The sequence below is a fragment of the Dermacentor andersoni genome, chromosome 8 (genome assembly GCF_023375885.2).
Source record: "Dermacentor andersoni chromosome 8, qqDerAnde1_hic_scaffold, whole genome shotgun sequence".
NCBI lineage: Eukaryota > Metazoa > Arthropoda > Arachnida > Ixodida > Ixodidae > Dermacentor > Dermacentor andersoni.
Window position 1 is genome coordinate 153,033,558 of NC_092821.1, and position 23,868 is coordinate 153,057,425.

The 23,868-nt window shown below is 48.1% G+C and overlaps 1 protein-coding gene across 1 annotated transcript in view; it reads left to right on the plus strand.

Annotated features, from left to right (window-relative positions):
* The window catches only part of LOC126525985 (RNA binding protein fox-1 homolog 2-like), a 323,725-nt gene that overhangs the window by 167,430 nt on the left and 132,427 nt on the right, over nt 1-23,868 (plus strand). Inside the window, exon 2 of the mRNA XM_055067939.2 lies at nt 9,246-9,377. Coding sequence (XP_054923914.2) covers nt 9,249-9,377 — 129 coding nt within the window. The 5' untranslated portion in view covers nt 9,246-9,248. The remainder of the gene's footprint in view (nt 1-9,245; nt 9,378-23,868) is intronic.

A 23,868-nucleotide genomic window follows, 5' to 3' on the forward strand; every position in this document is an offset into this window, starting at 1 on the left:
CGCGAAGAGGGCTGCTTTGCAATGCCGCTTTCTCAAGTTTTTCCACGTGGAGGCGCACCTGTTTTTTGCCTTTCCCGCCAAGATTGCCCCCCTCCGGTGCGCGACGGCCTAAGCATGTGTTTGGATCACTGCTTTCTTTATTTTAAAATACCTTCTCTTCGAAAACTGAGTTGTCGAATATTGCTTTAAATTCTGTTGAATGCTTGTCCACTGCTTGCTTCGATGTGCGCTGCTGACCTTGTTTACTGTGGCACAGTAGCGGTGAGCTGCAGCCGTCTGCGTCGCTGTCGCGTTATGTGGAAAAGGGAGAAACACTTCTCAGAAGCCGCCACTCTCTGTGCAGCTTTCATCCGTCGAACACGAAGTGAGCAATATTGCCTCGTACCTTGCACTCCTGCGGTCTTACAAATCGCGACACCATATCTTCAATATTCCAATGCCGTGTAATGGTGGGTCGAGCTGCACTAAGCAGTGTCGCATAGTTATTTACTAAACATTTCTGCTAGCTGCTAGCTTGGAGAGATTAGGGTGTTTTTTATTGTTGCATCCAGGACCGTGGAGATAGCGTGGGCCTGAGGGTCTGGAGCTTGACCAGCAGTGTGAGGCCCAGGCAGAGACGATCGACGTAACGTCAGTTTAATTACATCGCAACGGAGCGGTCAGCTCTACAAGCTTTCCTGACGGAAAGCGACACGCACTCTAGCTTGTGCTGAAGGCTGCTCAAGTCCACTGGCGGGGGCGTCTTTATTGAGCGTCTGGAACGCACTCGCTCAGGACAAGGAGAGTTCACGCTTGCGGCCGCCGCTCGGTGCACTGAAGCCAGTTCAACGAATTTTCTAATCGCGCAGCAAGGCAGTGACGCACACACGCGCACACCGTCTCCCTTGAAAAATTATAGTCAACGAATTGCAACGCCGCCGCGAGGATTTTGATGCGAGCCTCATTTGGTAGCCGTACTTCCCATGAACCCCATTGTTGAATATTTGCCATTTTTATGTTATGATTAAAGCTATCGCCAAGTTGTAATTTACTCTATTTATTGTTGAGCTCTGTGATATCTTACCACGACATGTCAGGTAAGCCCTCGCCATCACACACTGCGTCGTTCCGTGCCACGCTGTCGAGGAAGAAGTAGGTCCGACTCGTTACCGCCAGATGCAGCGCTGTGTGCTCGTGGTGGAGGCAACGCGATATCACTCGCAGCGCATTCTGCAGTGAAGAACGGTGCAGGTAATGCGAAGCGCCCTTAATCAATGTATGACTGCGCGTTGTGCAAGCAGAACGAATCAGTAACTTGCAGAGATCTCCTGCACTGCGTAGCACCATATTGAGACAGGCAAGGTGAAGAGAGAGGGGTGAAAAAGGCAAGGAAAGGCAGGGAAGCTAACCAGACGCACGTCCGGTTTGCTACCCTACGCGGGGTAGAGGGCGGTTAAGGGTTGGAAAGAAAAGTAAAGAAGGAAATAACGAAGATAAAGTACGGATGCCGATTCGTTCGGAGGTAACTCACTGAGTTCTTAGCCGTCGATAGTACGAAGAACTAGATTTATAAAGGTCAACATAAATCAGCACGCCGACGGTGGGCAAAGTGAACAATACTTTGACGCCACCTAGCTAGACTGTACATTTACGGTACACGTACAAGGCTGGCAAAACGACTTCGGACGACATGATTGAAAGGAAAGGTAGAGGCTTCATGTTCTCTGTGATATGACCCATGCGCACGAAATGGTCTTCCCTCGAGCTGTGTGACGCGGAAATCTCGCTTGCTTGGCGTGGTCTTCTTTTTTTCCGTGGCCTTTATTTTAATGTTGTTTTTTCTATCTCTTTAGCAATCGAAGGCCATTCGTTCTCAGCTCGTTCGCCGTGCCGTCTGTCACGACACTGGAGGCTGGGAGAGGTCGAAAAACCTGGAGTCGAGAGTGGCCTTCCCTCGCCATCCGTGCAAGCCATCGTCAGCCGCAGCCAACGCTGAAACTCGAGCTGAGTGCCAAGTTTCCGAGAAGCTGGAAGGAGCAAAAAACGAGGCAAAATAAAGGGGAAAGCTCTCCCTGTTCCAAGTCATCAGCTCCCACTTCGCTGCAGGGTCACGGCATCTAATGTGGCGTATAATGTTATCGCTCACCTTAACTGAATCATTGTTGCTTGCAGCAGTTTATCATTAACGTTATCTTCTTTTCTGTCTTTCTGTCCCCGCCTTACACTCGGCTGAGATTTTGAATCGCGGCATTTTTGTCTGTAATTTCGTCTATATAAATTTTGTTTGTCGCTCTCTCGAGTTCCTTGCCCCGTAATCCTTCTTTCGCAGACTGAGAAGTTTTCGGGAGGGAAATTCGTCACCGTATCCTTTGGTTTTTATTTGTTGCAACATCTGTCATCAGTCAACATTTTTCTTCATATTTTTCTTCTGTCTTCTGCGTTCTGTTGTTCTTATTATTCTCCTTCATTCTTTTCTTCTGTCTTCTGCGTTCTGTTGTTCTTATTATTCTCCTTCATTTATATTTGTTTAATTCATTTGTTTTCTTCCTATATTAGGAGAGGTGGCGATCGTCCACGGCATATTATAGCTCCTCCTTTCAAATAAGTTTTGCTCCGCCCTTTCGGGGGAAGACAAATAAAATCAGATTGCGCAACTCGTGTTACGCGAAAACAGATGTGAAAATTAATAAGGGACGGAAGCCACCGCGAGATACGTGGTGGCGTTCTTTCTTTCTTTCCTTCTTTCTCTCTTTCTTTTATCTCGCTTCCTTTCTCCGTGTCTTTGCATTTGCGCCTAAGCGACGCTCATTGCAGCTGAAACGTGTTGGCGGCGAGTTGCACCTCCTCACACGTTTTTCGCCTCTCCTTTGACGAACCGTGGACATCTGACTAAAGAAAAAAATATAAATATATTCTAAAGAAACAATGAACGAAGCCGCCAGTTGAAAGATAACGGCGAAGGAATTCCGCCAATAATTTGGTTTCTCGCGAGCACCCTTTTGCGCCCGTAGTTTTTCGTCGCATTCTCCTTCGCTATTTTTTTTTCAGCGTTTACTAAGTTGTACCATGCATTACTAATTTCGTGCGAGGAAAGCAGTAGTGACAGTCTTGTTTGCTATAGTAAAGAGATCGGTAAAATTTAGAGGACTCAGATAGGCGACCGAAGTTTTTGAGGCATCCCTGACGGGTGGCCGATGTTCGTTGCTTACTGCTAAACTGCCATTTCGACGTGCAACAGGGGTACCAAAAAAGTAAACGTGAAAGCTAATAACAACAATGAAAACGAAAAAGTAAAAAAAAGAAACATTTGAAAGAAAGACTGCACTGCATGTTCCAACAACTATAGACGGGCAAATACGGGAGACCCCTGCTGTGAATCAGACACAAACGCAACACGTACAACGGGGCAGCAGTGATTAGAGTAGCAAACCCGTATTATCTGCACTCCACACAGGGCGCAACCTTTAAGCGGAGGGTATCACTACTCCGGGGGCATTCTGGTGATGTGGCACTTGTGCCCTGCGTGTTTACTTCGTTTACTCTCTGTGACGCCATTGCACCGGGATGAGCGCGTACCAACTGTCCCAACTTTCCGTCCTACTCCAGGAGGCGGAAGGAATCTACGTACGCGTTGCGGTTCATAGTGAACGCTGTCCTCGTGACCTCTTCCGTCACGCAAGTGCAGTCTGCGAGCTGAGAGTTGTAATCCCATACAATGCGGATCACTCGCGCGCGCCTCTTGTTTTCGTCGACACTTCGCGGTGATACTCTGTACATGCATGCTGAATCATTAAACTACACGTGTAGTGAACAACCTTTAATCACACAACTCTTACATAAGTATTATCCAATGAACTAGGCAGAATGGACAGGCGTTATCTTGCTGTAAACGATATACAACAACAGTGTATCGTGGTCAACGGGCCAACTATAGTGCGAGGCCATCGTCCACTTTGAGGACTTCCTGGGTGACGCGGGGTTCGAATAGCATTCGGGACAATTGAGGTTCTTTAGAGTTGTAGCTACTAGCGCTTTTTATGTTGTGATCTGTGGATTGTTCGAATTGAACGGTGCGTTTTGTCGTCCATGGTAACTGAATTAGGACTCGTTCAGCGAATGTTAGCTTGTTTAAATCCTTGCTGTATTCGTGTGGGGTCTTGAACGATGATCAATTATTTATTGAGACCGATGTTGTTTTAGACATTTTTTCCCGTCTTGCCATTTTTTTATCCCCTTCTCTCTGCTCCAGCACAAAATAAATAAAAGAAAAACACACGCAAAGAAGTTATGCGGTATTTTGTCTGCCTTATCTCCACATCTGCCTACTTACAAGAGAACAGTCCTGTCTGCTTCTGCTTGCATTATTTTATTGCTCCTAGACTATCAAATTAAAGTGTTTATCTCTTCAACCAAATCCAAGGAACGACGAAAGTCGATATGTAGGTTTTCAGAATTACTTCCAGTCGGTTTCTCCGTAAAAAAATGCGCTTTAAATAAAGGTAGGAGTGCGGGCCGCGACAAAAAGGCATCCGACGCGGAGCCACGAAATACAAGCCGAGCGCACAGTGGGGCCAGGTAGGAACGAGCGTTGAAACAAAATCGTGGGCGTCTGCTTAGCATTGTATTAGGTTTTCCCAATGAAGGGCCGCGCGAACTGTCTCCACTCCTCCACAATCCCGTGGCCGACGAAGCTGCGTCAAAGTGAAGCAGTGCAACGCTTTGAACGCTGAGAGGCGCACAAAGGCGTTCCATGGTAAGCTGCAGAAATTAGGTTGGTTTCCTTTTAAAAAAAAAAAAGCACAAGAAAGATACTCGACATTCTTTTCGCAGAATTTTCTGCCAGATTGGCTGCGCAAAGCAGCTTCTATGTGTGCACCTCTTTGCCGATCATACCATATGTTTTGTTACTTGATTGCAAAATACCCAAGTGTGCGAATGGGAAAATAAAATGCTGAAAGTAAATTAGCATAACGCGTGCGCAAAGCGTATATTATGAGTATTCTGTAACATGCACCCAGTCTGTGTTTGCGAAAGGCAGTCCAAAGTATTTTTCAGCCTGAAGTTTAGTACGGTCAGCAAATAGCAGCTCTCTTGGGCTGAAAGCAGACACTGCGGATTCGGATTCTCTTGTAGGAGTGGGCGAAAGAGAGGAAGGAAAATCGGGGAGAGAAACACGCGTTCTGTTTGCTACCGTACGCAGGGGAAAGGTTTTTAGCGGTTGAGGAGGAAGAAGAGGGAAGAAAACAGAAGCAGTGCAAACACACGAGCCTGTCCATCATGCCTGCAATCTGTCACTGTGGCCAGCCGATTTCCGAAAGTGTAGTGATTGTCGCATCGGTTTGTGAGCCTGTGACGGGTGGTCGCTATCAATTATGAAGCTGCGCACGTCACTATCACGGCCTCTCTCGCTGGTCCGTAGACCGCTGGCGTAGTGATCTGGCTGTCGCTAGCGTCCATGGCGACCTCTAGCCTCCCTTTGCCCTGACACTGGCTGGCGATCCTTTGACGCGGCACACTGCGCCTGCTGCTCCGTAGACTATAACGTTGGCACAGAAGGTGGGCCAAGATAATCGTGCATCTTTTGGCTGTAGGTTGTAAGTGCAACGCAACGGCATACAGTTGCTTACGCGAGTGACTGACGCGAGCGCTAGACCCAACAGCACTGCGCGCTTTTGATCGTAGAGTGCACGACGTCTAATTCTCTCTCTCTCTCTCTTGTTAATAAACGCCGCGGGAATTAGGCCTGGGCACTGAATTACGATGTATTTTTCGTGTGACACGTTCGAAACGAGGGAAAGCACTCTTTTGGGACAAACAGACGCTGTGCTTTATCAGTGTCTGACACGGCTAACAGAGTCGGAATGCGGACGAGCCAATATGAACAATCTTTGCAGCCCCCAAGACCCCTAGAACAGAGGTGAAAATTGTTCGATGTGCGAAGTGAATGAGAAAGAGGGTGGGGACTGGATGCCGTTCCTTCTCACGTCTTTCGGAGAAGTAACCTTTTTCTCTGCGCAGCATTAACCCTAGAACGGAGAGAACAGAAAAAAAGAAAAACGTGCGCGAGGAAGGACGGCGTGCGATATCGAAGTCGCGCGGCCAAAGTGGCTGCGACTCCTCCTAGTGATGTTTTCTTTTTGCTTCTTTTTCTTTTCGCATTGCCGCGTTATCCCGTTGTCCTCGTTCATTTCTGCTTGTGCCTCCGCCGTCACTAAAGGTGCTGAGGAGCCCGCAAAAAGCGAGGACTGTACCGCACGCTACTCTACACGACTGAGCTACAGACAAAGAAAGAACGGGAGAGAGCGCGCCAGGGGTGAGGGGAAGAGGACAAGCAGCTACCGGCAATGAAACACTGTAGAAAACAAGTCTTTAATCAAATACCCACTGGTCGCCGCAGGGCATTGCCGTTTCATCTTATACCGCATCCTTTTTCATGTAAGCAAGCAAGAGGAAAGCGGAGAAAAAGTTTTCCTACTCTACTCTAGCTAGTGCCCTCGTCTGCTATCGTTTCGCGTGTCGTTTCTTTCGTATGCGTCTTTTTCTTCTTTTCGTCGTTTGTTATGCTCCCGCTGTCTTTCTTGCTCCTTCCGTTCGTTTCTCCTGGTCTTTATGGCTTTCTTTTTTATTTCCTTTCATTGAGTCTTTTTGCTCAGTACTTTCCCCGGGGCAGGGCTAAGGTTCGTGGACGGCGGAAGAAGAGGAGCAATACTGTAAAGCTCACAAATTGGATTTGGTGCTCCCCTCTTCCGCAGGCCCTCTTCCCACATTTTTGGCCGGCGCGAACTTTGCCTGTGTACATTATAATTCTTACGCTGCCGTAGCACTACGTGGACGCCATCTTTGGACAGGCAGTGAAGGTTAAAGGTGACACCAAACTGACGTGACGCTGGCTTCATAATCGTCAGAATCAACAGAATTTCACATGAAGAATATAGTCGCGACCTTTTTTTTTCTTTGCCGACAGGGCGTATAGATAACAACGCCTTAGCATTTCAACTTCCCAATATTATTATTTTCTTTTTGTTTACGTGCCATGGCAAGTTATAATTATTGTTTGCAGTCGTTCTGGAAGCCTTGTATCTGAAGCCTTTTGTTTGTCATATGTGCCTCCGAGAGGTGTGATCGCGTAAAGCTTTGTTTGAGATGAGCAGTTGCGTTCGCAGTTCAGTGGTTGGTGCCATCTCGTCCGAAGCATCTTGCCTGTCTTGTCTAATCATAAAAAAAAGAAGAAGACGTATACAGCAGCTGAGGAAATAGGCATACGTCTGTATCGAAATCTCGGCGATAACAGTAGTTACGTTCGCCAAATGAACGCTAGTATGCGCCAAAATACAAAGCCGCGTTTCCAATGTGCGTAATATGTGCGCCTTGCTAGCGTGGGTTCGTCACTCTCAACCTGAAACTACAATTGATAAGCAAGACCGCGTTTGTTTGGTTCGCCGTGCTCACGTGCTTTCTTCTTTTTTTTTCTCTCTCACGAGGGTTTCGACGGGAATGTATACGGTGCAGGCTCCTTTCCCAAACGTATCGCCCCTGAAGAAAGCCGAACGCCAGGCCGGATTACACTTGTGCCCTTTTGAACCAGTGGAACCACTGTGTGAACCACATTTGCACCGTGTGCAAAAGAAACTTAGTGACGCAAGGCTTTTTGGTTGCAGTTCTCTGCGAAAAGCATTTATATTTCGTTTTCCAGGCTTTCACGTGGGCACTCCTGTGCGTTATTAGACAGTTTTAGTTACACGTGCGTAGAGGCTTCACGTACACAAACGTGAAAAGCCTACGTACCTTACGTGCACGCCATCTGAATCGCTTTTAGCTACACGTACGCGACGCACCCCAAGAGGGACCCGGTAGCTCCATCTATCGGGAAATGTGAACACGGCGGTAGCCAATTCAATCCTGTCACTGTGTTTCGATGCGAGCCGTCTGCGCGTGTGCGGCCCGCTATCGCTTCTTCGTGATCTTGCGGAACTCCCGCGCGAAGCTGTCTACGTGCGCAAGAAACGCACGCAAAGAATTGAATCTCACGTACGTCCGTGAGACGCGCGCGCGCCCGCTACGTTCTACGCATGCGCACTGCTCACACGTAGAAGCTCTACGTACGCAAAGCCTCTACGTACGTGTAACTAAAACTGTCTATTGTGCACACGCGTTCGTTGGCTGTCGTTCTAGAGCGTTCGACGTTCAATATACAAGTAACATTTTCCAGGGAAAGGAACCACTTCGATCAACTCAGAGCTGGTGTCCCTTAATAAGGTTTCTCGGTTCATCCAGTGCACGCTTGTAGAAGCTCAAACCTCGATTGTGATGGCCCGAACGTGCTTGTGGACGGGAGAGGAAGCCTGCGAGGCGTGCCGTGCGCATCTAGAGGGACGCAGACCGAGACGACTGCACAGCCGACACCGTAGCGCACTACCCGGGCACGAAGTCGCTGCTGCAGGCAGATCCGTTACGCATCTGTGTAAACAACGTCTCCGATTCTCATTGCCGACCTTGGGAAGCGAGTTGGTGCAACTATATACAATGTGATGTATATAATCAAAATTGTATTGATCAAGCATCGAAACGCTTTTCATTTGCTATGGATGTGTTCGATTACACACCTATTGTGTTGTTTTATTTTGTAACTGAGAGCCAACTGTGCCTCTTGGAATTGCCGAATAGCGATGGGTGTTGTGTCATATTCTGCCTCATTTCACACGCATTGCAAGGAAAATTCAAGGAATCCTGACCTCAGCTTGGACGCTGCGATTCCCCTGTACGAAACTCATCACCAGCCGAAATTATCTAGTTCACAAAATGTTTTTCACTAAATATAATATTTAGTTTGTGCCAGTGATCCCTTTTGCCTGATTGAAATGGGTATGTGCTAGGATATTCATTATATAGGGATCATATATCTATAGGACCGTTTCCGAGGCAGCAGTGACATATGTTTCGCGCAGTTTTGCCCCGTGGTGTGTAAAAAAAGGCATTTTCTAGACATAATTGATTGATTGATTGATTGATTGATTGATTGATTGATTGATTGATTGATTGATTGATTGATTGATTGATTGATTGATTGATTGATTGATTGATTGATTGATTGATTGATTGATTGATTGATTGAAAGCTCGGAATATGAACTGTTCATTCATGAATTGTCGAACGTTTCCACATAAACGTATTCACTCGGACAGAGCGCAACACACAAACACGTGGCGTGAACAGCAGGAACAGAATGCCTCATTGTATCTTTCTCTCCACTTCTTTTTGTTGCGCAGCACATGGTGCAGACCCAGATGGCGTCCAGCTACCCCCAGTACGTGACCCAGAATGGCGGCGAGCGGGCTGACGGCAAGGACGGTTCCTTCGCCCTGCCCATCGTCACTTCAAACGGCGTCGAGCAGCAGACGGTGAGCTTCCGGACACGTTGTCTGCTTCAGACTTCAGGACTATCTTAAAAATTGGTCTGCTGATCTGCATACAACTTGCCGGATCGCGAGAGGCCAGCCAACGGTAGCGTACACGGCGTTATGTGGGCAGATACAGGGTTGTACGTTAAAGGGGGCGCGTACGTATGTCTTGAAAACCCAGAAAAAAACAGGAGCTTTGTTCTTTTCCTTGGCCAATTGTTTTCGGGTGAGTCAGGAGGTGTTTGCCCAAAATAGGCGGTCGCTCAGACCATGGGCCACACATAGGGAAGGTTGTGCTCATTTTATGTTTCTTTGCACAGTATTTCAAGTATTGTGTAGGCAGCAGAAACGTGTTGATGCCTTTGGATACATGAGGAATGGCGTGGTAGTGAGCCAAGTAAATTATAGATTGTCAAATTGTGACAGAAATGAAGTGTTGTGAACCAAGATTAACATGTTTTTTTTTAATTTCTTTTTGGCGGAAGGGGGGAGGTTCACGTCACCGACCAAAGAGATCTTTCAGTTACTTCCGTCGGCCAGGTTAAGGTCACTCTCAAGATAGTGCGTCTTTCCTAACACTTGGCAGTGCTCTCTGTGTAGATTTTCAAAAGCTCGCGACGTCTGCGTGTTTGTTTCGCATCGGAAGACCGATGCCTCGAAGTGTCTTTCGAGCGGCCTTAGTGCGATTCGGACAAGGTTATGTATGCAGATCAGCACCTCGGTCGCTGTCGAGTTGGCCGTTAATCTCCTGCGACCTCCTGTGCTGCCATCTTTCGCACGTCACCGACAGTGCTCAGGCCTCGAAAGACTTGCGCTGCTTGAATAGCACGGTGGTTTGTAAAATTGCACGTCTTCTCGATGAGAAGCACCATCGGAACAAAACAGTTGCGCTTCGGTGGCCGAGGACGTTGACGTACGCACGATCTCGTCGTCGAACGATGCCACCCGAGAGCGACGTAGGCGAAATTGATGAATTGCTGCTTATTTCACCGGTGCAATTAAACACTGAATGATGGCTCAGCTAACACGGGACATATAAATAGAACTTGGTTTCAAGAACGGTGCAGAACGCAGAACAAAAGAGAGCTAACTAACGAAATACGAAAGACGGTGAAGCCTTTGCGGCAAGCATTGTGACAACTCATGAGCGCTCATGAGCTTTTCAAAAAAAGAAAAAAGGCTCATGAGCGTTTCAAAGCCGTTGCGGCAACACCGGGCTTGCAACCCCCCACGTGTCTCTCTCTCTCTCTCTCTGAGCCCTGTCGTTCGTCTATCGATCGTGGAACCTTGCACTATGGTATTAAGTTCTAAAGGCTCTCAGGCGCAAGATGCTGCAACATATGTTGGTCTTTCGCGGCCTGTGCAGGATAGATAGAAGAGTGCACGTTCATAATAGTCACTCTGGAGAAATGGTCGCTTGTGTACGTACAAGACAGTCGCTTTTGAATTGAAAGTGCCATTAAGTTTGTAACATCCGGCGTGCATGTTTTTGCCTAAGAATAAAACCTTCACAACTGTATATGAATTCCTCTTGTTTAAATCGACGTATATATTTTGTTTTCATGGATGGTGCTTGAAAGTTCGAAAGCGGCATGTCTTATAAGCGACACAGTGCGAAGTGACAGTGATGTGTTTTCAGCCTAGTAATCTTCGTCGCTTCCAGGAATCATGTGCTCTTTTTTTTCACATCTCCTCACCCCTTAGTGGTTGGCCATGCGTTTGGTTCTTTCTGGCCATGTCTCTTGCGCATGCGTGGTCTGCATGCCTGGCTATGACGTAGTTTGCCGTGTGTCACGCTCATGGGGGACATTGTCACATCGCGGTATGCAATCGCGGGCAAAACTGCACAGTACGCAACCCTGGCGACTTGAGATGACGTCACTGCGTGATGCAGTTCGTGTTTGCTCAGCTCACTGGATGGTGTTCTTTTCTTTAACTGCTCCCCTTACCCTCTCAGTCGCGCCTGCGCGTGCGCGTTGACTTAGATGAGTTTTGAGTCTTGCTGCACCGGTCACGCCCACTTTGATGACGTCATGAGGTGGAACAGTCCTCTGGTTGGCTGCTTGGACGCATGCTGCGTGCGCTGTTGGTTTGTGTGCGTGTGTGTGAGTGCATCAGAGTACGGGAATGGTAGCTTATTTTTACTGGTCACTGACCCTTGTTTGTTTCGTATTTGTTCACCGCAATCACCCATCTTCCCATCCCACCCTATGCCCATCCCAAACAGGGCATCCTTGAAATTCTACGCATTCACTCTGCGGTCTGATTCGTTATGACTGAAAGGTGTCGAGTGAACATTGTAACGACGATACCCCAAGTTGAACACTCTATGTTCAGATGCAAGCGCATTGTCCTGCCAGGTTTAGCTGCGTATTTTACAGTGATTCTTTCGAGCCTTAAAACGCAGAATGTTGTGAGAACCCTTTAGTGCTGAAATTTCTTCTTGGTGTGTCAAGTAAATCATGCTGGTGTGACAGGCATGTGGCGCACTGACGGCGTTTCACACGGTGACGCTGTCTCACATCGCATGTCTCGGCACGCCACTTGGGGATCCGGTGCATTAGCAAAACGAAATCAGGCTTGCAACTTTCGTGTCATATAAAGCTATGTTTCTATTCGGCGTTACGGATCAAAAGATAGAGGAAGAAGTCATTTTGTGCGAATGATAGAGCTTCTGTTTTTTTTTTTCGTGTTTTTATAGAACTGGAATCTGCACAATGGTTTTTAGTTAAGCACTCTAGGTGCTAGCTATTTCTAGAAGTCAAGCACTGAAACCTTTAGCATTAGCTTATCTTGGTGGTAAGGAGTTCAACCGACATTGCATGTATAAACGTCTGGTAGGTCTTCTACGTATAGTCTCGCTTTACGAACTCAATTTTTTCTCGAGTGCTGTATGTTTCACGCTTCGTCTACAAGGATGATTTGAAACAAAAACAAACCGTAATATCAGGGTGTCGTAACCACGGCCTTCCCTTTACGCGGTTCCTCTCCTGTCCTTCCTTACAATCCCTTCCCAAGCATCTGCACGTCGCACCTGACTTGTTACCTGGCTGTTTATCGTAGAGGAGTACACACTCACCTGTTTGACGCTGGCTGCGCTGTTTTTTTTTTTTGTCGACTTTAACGGACAGCTTTGGTGGTGGCTGTCGAGGGGGTGGAATGCCTGTTCTGTGCTACATTACCGCCTTATGATTTAGAAGATTGTCTCGTCGTGACGGAGCTGTTCGTACAAACAAAAATAAATGAATAAATAAATAAATAAAAATTGGATGGCGCTTAAGCTTCACCTTTAAGAGTGGAACGCGACAGCATTCATAGATCCCTGACTGCTGCTTCTCACGCTTCCCGGCAACTGCAGCGTATGTAACCGTAATGTTTACCGGGAAACGCTCGCGGCGAACGCCATGCACGAAGGCGGGGTTTCTGGTAGAAACGCGGCCTCTTGCGTGGGCCGCGATGAGGCGGAGGTGAGCGCCATCTAGAGGTATTGCAAGAAACCGGGTGCGCCGGCACGCGTAAATGGCGGACGCCGTGGCCGGTCTTTGAATGGCAGAAACGCTGGAAAAGGGTTTGTTTGAGTTTTCGCGTAACAGGATTATGTTTTCTCGTATATTCAAATTACAACCCGACGCTATCATGACTGTAGGTTGTGTGTAAGTCGTACTTTACGATTTTTCTACGTATTTTAGCTTGAGAAATACAATTAGTTGAGTAACTTCCTTGCGTAACATGGAGAGTCTGGGTATGGATGGTTCGAAAATCTTTCTGCCGAAACGACTTCCGATGCTGGTGTTTCTGTGACACCGGGCCTTTAACGCTCGAGCGGTAATATCAGGAAAAAATGACTCTTCCCAAACGAGCTCGTATGAGGTGTCTGTCTCATTTGCTTGAATGTACGCCAACAGTCGGTGAAACCAGGGAAGTCACAGCCAAACTCAATATGCTTTCTTTTTCCTTCTTTTATCTTTTTAATTTGAATGTTAAACTGATAGTGAAAGTAAATGAGAGTAGAATAAGAGACAACTTGCCGCCGGTCTGGCTGAGTTATCAATTACGGATTGGAAATGTCAGCGAGTACGGTATGTTACCGATTTCTCCACAACGTTAGATTGTTAGATGTATGAAGGATGATGACAATGACCATATGTAAAGTTAAACATTGGAGGTCGAACCCGCGTCTTGCGCATTACGCTCGCGATCCCCTACCGCTGATCTTGGGCATTTCGCGCCAGTCACTCGCCGTGTTACTGGTGGCGCGACGCGACCAGTTACTACCAAAGGCATCGGTAGAATTGCGCCGAAGTTCGCCATCTATGTGGGCGGCAAAAGGAGCACTTCACACATACCAGGCCGGACCAGCGATAAGTGGGGGCTCGACCTGCTTTATCTGGGAACACTCGAGCGTGTTCGACGGCAAGCTGAGCGCGTCCGAAGGAGAATAATTGGGCCGGATTTCCTTTTTTTTGCCTTTTTTTTTTCAACGAGCACATATATCCTGCCGCTCGTGCGGATGCGTTACCTAGCGCAAGATGCTTCGCCCCAGAAAGTTCGGTGCCCCATCTGTCAGACCACACGCCAACCAACGAAGCGGCGAATCTGCATAAAAAAAGCATTTATTATTACTTTACGCAGCACGAAACTAGAAGAAGACAGACCAATGATGCAAGCTCGAGCACTGTTTCAGTGGTAAATTGAACGAGGTGGTGGGGCTGCAATCGACATTGTTGATTACCTGAGCCTGAGGGATGGCTTTTGTGTAACGATGATTCTTTTCTCCTTTTTTTCTTCCTTTTTATTTTTAGCCACGCAACTTTTCTCGGCGAATAAAAGCGTGAGTTATACTTGGAGAGCAAATGAGACTCTCTGCTCCCTGTGCAGCGACTCTGTCGACGCTGATATCGCATGACGAGGCAGAATGAGACGGAGCTGAAGTTACCGAGTCGCATTTGCGCTTGGCAGAGTCCGTGTGACCAGTCGAGTCGGGTGATCATTGGCCCGAGTAGCTTCGTCGTAAACAGCCAGTCCGGAGCGGTGGATAAATATTAACTATGATCGAGTGAATGCCGACTCGGATTTTTCGCAGGCCTCCTATTTGAAATCGAAGCACGATCCGCCAAAAGCACCGCTTGATCGGAAATGACTTGTACGCACTCGTTACAAAATCTTGTGAGCCGTTGGTACAACATCCCTGCGCCGATGATAAGCTCGAGTGTGTGCGTTTCGCTTGAGTTGACTTTCACATGGGCAAAGTTTATTGGTCTCTCTTCGACGTTTATTCTAGCTAAACATTGCTGTATTGAATTCTATAAATATTCAGCGTCAGTTGTTGGCATACCCGCCAAGAGATAGCAACGAGAGGAAAGGCAGGGAGGTCAACCAGACGAGCGTCCGGTTTGCTACCCTACACTGGGGGAAGGGAAAGGGGGAACAAAAAGACGAAAGCGGAATAGAGGGAACACTGTCTGTGCACGCAGCAAAGTGCTTGGAAATCAGTCAAGTCAAAGCAAGTGCTCCGTCGACACGTTAGGCTGCCGTCAATTTTGGTGGTTCATAGCTGGTGATGCACGTTGAAGTTACCAGTGACTACAAAGGATCCGGTGGGCGTCAGCAGTACGCTGCAGTGCGTGGCAGTACATTTTTAAGCTAAACCCAAGTCGTTCTGACTTCAGTGCAAATATAATGATGCGGGTGACCCATGATGCTTACTGAAGAGTTGCAAGTACTGAATTGAGAGCATCCAGCACTTGCATTGCACTTCGCGCTGACGGAGTGTGCAGGTTATTTAGGAGTATTCGAAGGGTATTCATCAGAGACCGGAGCATCATAACGACTTGCCGGTCTTCTTCGGGCAATTTGTCAGGAACTCGCGCTGTTCGCTCTACAGCCGTGCGCAGCTGTATGACTTGACTAGGCTCCGGTTGTGGCATCAGCTGCGGCATCGCCTCCGGCTGTGGCATCGGCTGCGGTATCGCCTCCGGCTGTGGCATCGGTCGTACCACCGACTGTGGCATCGGCTGTGGCATCAGCTGTCGTTTCGGTTGTGACTTCCACTGTTGCTCTGGCTTTGGCTGTTGCTTTAGTAGTGAGGACCAAGTTGTATTGTTTTCCGCCATGACCTTGTCCGATTTAGATTGAGTTGCCTCACGCCTAGGGGGCAGAGGAGGAGGTGATGTCGGATGGGGCGTACTCTTTATAGAGGTATCAGCGTTCTTTGAAGTCCGGCGGCGTCGGGAGCGTCGCTTTCTAACGGCCGCAACAGCTTCCCGACGAGACGAATGGTCTCTCGCCATCTGTTTCAAGATCGCCTTTTCCTTCTTCATTTTGGGGCAGTCCTTCGATGAAGCATCATGGGACCCAAGGCAATTGGTGCATTTGAGAACCGTGACTGCACAAGAGTTTGCAGCGTGTGGCTCGCTGCAGCGTGAGCAAACTCTTGTGTTCTCGCACACGGCACTCACGTGTCCAAGCCTCATACAATTGCGGCATTGCAGTGGCCTTGGGATGAATGGTCGCACAGGGTGTCTAAAGTGGCCCACCTTGACGTGCGAAGGGAGAGTCTCGCCCTTGAATATAATTTTCACACAGTGGGATGTGCCGAGGCTACACACATGTGTTATGGCGACGCCATCAACGGCAGGCTTCACTAGGATCGGCAAGTCGGCGCTGGAGATGGAAACGTCCACGTCGTAGATGACACCAGTAGTTGAACCACTGTTCTGGGGGATGTACGAGCGGAGCTTAACGCCACCTAGTTCTGTAACTGTAGTCAAATTTCTCAGCGCAGTCTCATGTGTGACGTCGATAGCAAACACATTTTTTCGTGTGTTGACTCTAACGTCTGCTATCTGGTTTGGCGCCATCGCTTCAAGTTGCACCGATACGGACTGTCTGTTGAGTCGCCTCAGGTTGTCGGTAGCCAGTTCCGATACAAATAGAATCGTACTGACTGTGGTATTCCGAGTTGGTCCCACCATTGGCGTGCTCGAAGGCATGGATGCCCTGGCGGTGTGTCTTCGTTTCGCCTTGCGGCTCCCCACAAGCTCGAAGGCGTCATCGGAGAAGTCCTCACTGCTGAGCGAGTAGACGCTGCTGTCATCGCCGTCGGTGTCGCTCTGGAGGCCGGTCCGCTTCCTAGACGCAGCCGCCGCTGAAGTCGCCATTCCCGGCAGAGGCAGGGGGACGTCAACTTGCATCCGCGCCACGAACCATGCCGGCTCTCCAAAGATGTACGCAGAAATAAGGAAAAAACAGCTGAGCTACAGAAAAAGCGTTCTGGCTCGCAGACACTTCGTCTTCGTCTCGGCATACCCGCCAAGTGCCCGTATGTTCCGATGCAGCCGAATGCCTTGCTTGAATGAGCTCCTCAGCACTGAATGGAAAGCTGTAGCATTGTCACAAACATGAAATACGGGCAGGTATTGAACTTAGCCAAAGTCCCTCGACAAACTTTCACAGGGCATTTCACTGGCTGCCTACATCACCAAAAATGTCACTTGAATTTGAAAACATGGCTGGCACTTTGAAAGGGGGGAGGGGGGCGAAAATTTTTCGTTATAGTGACTAAAAACTGGCAAAAAATAAAAATTTAGCGACTTTCGCTCGAAGTTACCAACGCCGAACGGCGAGGACGGATTTGAACTGAGCCGCCACAGACTGCGTGCCATGCGTTGCGCATCCAAGGGCTCCAGCTCACGGAGCAGCTTGAGAAGGCGCAGGAACATCCCTAATATCCAGCGTCCATTATTGGAGAGAGGGGGCTCTTTAGTGGATCCTGCAGAAACCTAGTGAACTGTAGTCATTTCCGCTGCTGCTGAGTGGCTGGAGCTATACGAGCGAGGAAGAGACCGCCTGTCTCATCCTCGCGCGTACCCCAGCCCAGCCAATCAACACGTCAGCAGCAGACGAAATGGCCAGTCCTTTATAGTAGATGAACAATTAATTCAAGTTTATTTACCAGACAGTATGCTGGAAGGGCCGCTGGGCTAAAAGCCGTGAGAACGGCTTCACGGGGCCCAGGTGACCGTTACATGGCAGCAGCTATACAGGATGCACAGGTAGAGACTAGGATACGCCGTGACAAAGGCAAAAAAGACAACATGCAGATTACACTGCATAATATAACGTATTCATAAATCACACGAATACACTTGAAAAATGATGCACGTGGAAACGCATATGCAAAATACAACACGCAGTACAACATATGTATCACTCACACAAATACACTGAGAATGCTGCAAAAGAGAATAAAGATTTTAACGACTGATTTTAAAAGCAGTATAGCAGACATCATTTATAGATACTGAATCTTTTGCTACCAAACAATACAACAAAAGAAAGAAGCTAACTTTTTTTCCTCCAACTGGCTGTGTTTACATATGAGTTTAGTGTTGTTGGGATGTTGTATGCCAAAGTTTGATACTTATGAGTTGTGCGAAATCGAGGTAGAGACTAAGTATGGGTGTTTCTTGTAGGTATTGTAATAACGCGACGCTCTAGAGTGCGTACACCCCTCCCCTCATCTCGGGTGCGGCAGAGGATTAGAATGCGACAGTTCTGTGGTAACGGTCGGGATTTTGTCGCAGCTATTATTCGAAATCGCTGGTGGTACAAAGTGGCAAGGGGGCTGCAAACTGACTTTTTTATTTATTTCCGCCCCTAAAAACATTTTTTTTTTTTTGACGAAGAGTTTTTATGGCATCATGTACATGGGGAAGAATATCGATACATCCCATCACATGAAACATTCGTATTGTAGAAGTAACTATGTCAGTACTTCTTCGTTGCTCTTTTTTTAATCGTCATTTCCGTTGGACAGCACGTATGTGATGTCCCCCTACACCGCACCGGCACATCATCGCCGTCGCAATATGGCGCTGCTCGTAAAAAGTTGATTTCCGTCCAAGTTCGTGCTGCGCGATTCGGGTTCGCTTCGCGGCTTCACTGCGGCGCGCACACGCAAAAGAAAAAAAAGAATAGCACGATGCAAGACGGGGGTAGTCGAAGCCAAATGGCGGTGTTGCAAAAAAAAAAGAAGAAAAACAAGAATAATATCCCGCTCTCTGCAAGAGGTTTTCCAATACGGTGGTAACGGGTGGTCATAATGGCGCCTCACTATGGCCAGCCTTTATCCACCGTATAGTTATACGCTTTTCCTGCGTGTTTCCTTTTTTTTTCTTTGTTCTTCTAATTTCTGTTTTACCAGTCGTTTCGCGACGACCAGAGAAAACACGCGCACACACTTTCGAGATGTCGCATTAGCGGTAGGAATTCTTTTGCAAGCTTTGAATGACTCATAAAAAAGAAAGTGTTCCTTATTTTTCTCCTCTCTGCCTCGTCTTTTTCGCGCTGTTTCACCTCAGTTCTACGTTGAAGCAGCCGTGCGCAGTTGCATCAGCATCGAAAAATCGTGGCGCGACGCTGCGGAAGGTGCGTTACAGAAGAAATGCCGATGCCATTATAACTATATTTGATAGTGAAAAGCAATGCAAACCTCGCCTAGGGAACCGTGGTATACCTATCAAAGTTGCACGTACCAGTACAACCATGTTTACCATAATGTATTTACTTCACCCATGTCTGAACGGTCACGGGCTTATTCCCGCACCGCCACATTTTATGCTTGTTGGCGGTGCAAGTGGGACGAGTGAAAAGAACGCGCTCGCACCTATTGGGTCGCGGTCGTTTTCCAGATGGCAAGACTACAGTTGCGACTCCATTGATCTCTTTTGTGAGCGAGTGAGAGAAAAAAACAACAACACGAGATTTACCCGACTCCTCCCTTTATTGCGGGAAAACATGCGAGTATAGATTACATGTCTAACATGTAGAATACGTCAACCTTACTTTGTGTGCAACACAGGATGCGTCAGAAACCGAAAAAAAAAATCCAAGGACAAGTGTCACCGGAGTTCCATGACATCCGAGGTCTTAGGCCGCCTTCCGATCTTGGAGGCCATGCTGTGACGTCGTAGACAGTTTGTGGCAACGTCTTGCCGACGCTATTTAGGCATTTCCTATTTGAACGAATTAACATTAAGCTTTTCCGCACTTTTTTCTGCGCAGCAAAATTGCTAAGTACAGGAACATGTATAAAAAACTGTGACGTTGCCTCGACGCAATCGGCACCGCTGCTTCGGCGCGAAATGTAACGCGGGAAGGTGCGGCCTTTGTAGCTTCCGCTAAGTGTCCGCTCTTCCAGCCGAAAGGGCAAACAAAAAGACAGTTGTGGCGAGGTTGGTGACATCTTTTGCTATGAATCGTTTCCAATATCATAATGGATAAATCAGCATGTTTAGAGACAGTGGACTATTAAGGGTGACCTTACTTTACGTGGCCCCACGTCGTCAAAGGTCTGACAGCAAAGACAGCATGTAGGTGTTACCGCACAGCACTAGTGCTTGCAAAAATATCAAAGCATGTGTCTATTCTGCAAACTTTTTTTTGATGCGGTAGGATTTGCCGTAGTGCATAAAGAATAAAAGAAAGTTAACTAAAAGCTTCCAACTCTGCGTCGTCCAAGAACTGCAGCAGTGTCTTTGCAAACTTATCCATATATGTGACAGCTTTCATGCCGCCTGTTTGCGCAGCTGTGATTGTGTTTACCGGCTACAAAATCAGAAGAAGAAAGTCCTCAAAGAAGTAAGCGTCATTTGCCCGCATCAACAATTGAGAGGCCGAGGTTGTTACTTATGGGTCAAATCACGCACCCTACTTTCACCGATAAGTGATCTATAATGTTTGGCGCGTGTACTCAAAAGTTCTCCGTTCCGCTCGATTAACTTTTCCCGAAACCCCCGTAGCCTTCGCGTCGTCTTTAAGAAAAAGCGGCGGCGGAATGGCGCTTCACCGCCGTAAGGGAGGCGAGCTAAATTAAGCGCGTCACCGATAGTCTCGATGCATACACGCATACACGCGCAAAGGCACTGACTACACTCTACGTCACGCCTCGTGTGTCCGCCCCTTTATACCCACGGCTGGAATTGCGTAGTCTCGCATGTCCCTTTTCTTTCCGGCCGATCCACTTACGGGCAGTGCAGCTCATTTCGCCGCCGCACCGCGATTTCCGCTCCCCTCAAATTGTTTTCTGCGGCGCGCCGCCAGATGTGCCTCCTAAATCGTCGAGCGTTACTCGACGGCACCTCTTCGGAGCGTGCTTAGCCGTAAGTCATTCTGCGTGCAATATGCGCCGCCACCGCGTGCTTCCTCCGACTAAAACCGTGCACTGCCGTGGAAGCTGTTCGAGCTGTGCTTTAATCTCAGGCCGCTGATTGGCAGAAATCGGGGCCGACTCTCGACGGCGCTTTGCATCACGTACGCGCGAATTCTAGTCTGCTTGTGCTGACACACCTTATTCTACGTAGCATCTACACTTGCGTAAATGTGGCACCTGCATAGTGTTACCTCGTATCTACACCGATATAACACTGCATAAGTTCAACGCATCATCAAGGCGAACATTTCCAACAGAGAAGCTTCGCACCCGCCGTTCCCCGCAGTGCGTGGGTGAGCGGCACAGTCGTTACTGCGAAGCATTTCTCAGTGCAGGTCACGTGGATATATATAGCGTGTCTCACGAGCGTGTTAGAGCGGATGAAATTTGCTCCAAAAAATTTGCGTTGTAGATCTTGATTAGTTGTAACAGCCAAAGCAGGTTACGGGGCACATTTACGCCGACGAGGAAGTACGTTTACAGAATTGCTGACGACGTTTTTGCGAGTACTTAAGCGCCGCTACGTGGCGCTTTCCACGCTATATTTAACGAACCGTTATTGTCGATTACCGCCCCTGGTAACTGCCGAATGCGTTTATTATAGCCTAATGGAAATGCGTAGCTGGCAGATGCCATAAGGCAGCACAAGTTTAACGGCATGCGAAAACGGCTGTTTCTCCGACGCCAGGCAGTTTGCAGGGTATGGGAATGTGTCAACGTTGCTTCAACGTCCCTCCGTCTTTTGATCGCCCGACGCGAGCTGTCACTTTCCCAATGCTGTACGTCTTGCTTAAGACAGAGAGTGTGCTGTTCTTGCAACACCTCTGAGCGCGGCGCTCATCACGGCAATGGAGCTTGTAGAACGTAGAAAACACAGACGAGATTTCCCGTCGTCGTCTGCTGCGACCCCCGCGGCCGTTACGCACGCGTCGTATGCGACCGCAGATTCTCTCGAGAACCGCCATACTATTGTTTTCGGGCTTGTTCCAGCGCGTACGGCCCATTTCACTCGGCTACGCATCCGTTTGTAGCTAGGCCTCTACTTTTCCGCCCATTCTTCACACAATAATCGCGAATGTAATTTTTTCACCCTTAAGATCTGCTCTCGAGATGTCGTTCTCTCCCGCCTCGGTTTCCGTGTCGTCTGCTGTATTAGAATTATTTCTTTCGCTTTCTTGGCTCGGGAAACGATGATTCACGCCTTCTGTCTACTGATTTCCCCTTACTCCGTTTCTTCGAGGGCCATCGCGATCGCAAGTGGATACTGGGACGAACGCACCTGGAACGACACCAAATTACACCCTTCCTCGAGTTTCGATTTCTTTTTTTTTCATTATATTGTATTTTGTTTCCCTTACCAAGCAAACTTTCCAGTGACCGTAGGTTCAGAAGATTGGGGTGGCAAATGCGTCGCCATTTCCTTAACGCGACACCAGGGGGCGACGCTGTTTTTTTTTTCTTTTTTTTTTTTTTTCGTCGTCGGTTTGCTTGGCTATCAGGCACTCTCGGGCGCCATGTTCGTGCTGCGCGGCGTCCTGAAGGACTGTCGTGTATTCTCGAATTTCGTGATGGTCTTTTTATTATTGTTATTTTTATTATAGGAGGAATTGGCGTATTTCATTTAGATTTTTTGGGTCTTCACAGTTTGCGAAGCGCCCTCTTAGCCTGTAACTTCCGTTTCTTTTTCCTTGTCCTTTTTTTTTCCAGTTGTATTTGCGCGTTTTCATTTTCACCTCACACTTGAGTCTACTTTGCAGACTGCGTAATCGCGAGCTCGTTCCTCTTTTCTCGTTTTTTAAAAAAGTTCGGCTCGGCAGCATATGCTTGAAAGAAGACAGATGCCCGCGCACGACGGGTGCGATATTGAGCCCGCACTCTCTCACTTTGTCCATTATCGTTTCTCTCTCGGCGTCCTTCTTGACGCCGCAGCTCTCGGACGTTTTCGGACTTAATCAATCACTCCGGCTTTATTATAGAGTCGGGCGGCCATAGCGCGATTCGCACCTCGTGTTCCGGGAAACTCGAAGCGTCAGCAACAACGTCGAGTGCCTCGAGCATATAGTGAGTATATCCAGGAAGAAAGAAAGAAACGGTGCGCGTGGAAGCGTTATTTGTCCTATAAATCTTCGACGCACTGCGGTATGGTCGTTGAAGTTACTATCACGCTTACATTCCCAGTCTGTAACTGATACGGCGCATATCTGTAGCACAAAGCATCGCTTTACCTTTGTTTGTCTTCTTTCTTTTTCTTGTGCGCGAATGTTCGAAATTTAGGTATAGGAATCGAATAGTCCTTCCTAGTTAATTTGTACTCGATTCGAGAAAGCACTATTCTAAAGTGTGGAATGCTCGTTGCAGTTCCAACATAAGCGAGCGTCGGGAGAGAAGCGGGGTCTCTTCACAATGATTCTGCTGCACGAAAGCCGCGGTCATTGCGCTGAGGCACCAGTTCCTGAACGGGCCAACTAATTCTTGCTCAAGAATTTCCAGTCGTCCATTCAATACGTGCAGCTTTTAGACAGCCTACGAATTTCTCGTCTTGGCTTAGGCAAAACATTTCATTCCTTGTTTTCTGTCTCTCCATGTTTGCTTGTCTTCAAAACGATTTCCGACGCTCTAGCATCGCACTAGCGCAGCGCCGGATGTGCTTTTGGTGATGCGGCGTTTCCCTGTTTCACTGCCGTCGCTTTCGTGTCGAGCCGGATAGCCGAACGCGGTTTGTTTCTTGGAAGCGAACGGCTTTGTCTGGTCGGCCGTCGTTGTGGCGGCCGGAGTCTCACCGGTGCCGGGGCGTCGAGCGTGCTCGGGCCTCTGAGCGACGGGACAGCGGCTGCTCGAGAGGGGACCATGCACTGGCGAAGGCGAGCCCAGTGGTTTGTTCAGTAGTGTGCCCGGCGCATTACAAGATGAACACCAGTTAGCACTATTTCTCGCCATGCATTATTTTTCTTTCTTTTTCACCTTGGCAGAAACTCGCGATAGGTCTCAACGCCAGCCGATCAACCGCCTATTCGTAAAGCTGTTTGTACGGAGTAACGTTGTTGCGATAAAATATTGTTTTGTCTGCCACATCCTGGGCGATCCTGATTAGCTGTTTCGGGCGATGAACCGCGACCCGTTTTCGTAAACGTACGCCTGATTGGATGAGGCCGCACTATGATGCACCGCTTGCGGTGCAATTCTTGTTTGCGGTGAAATTCCGTTATCAAAAAGCAAAATTCTCAAGCGTAACTCATTCAGGCGAGGCGCAAGACAGTGGCCGAGAACTTATTTTACGTT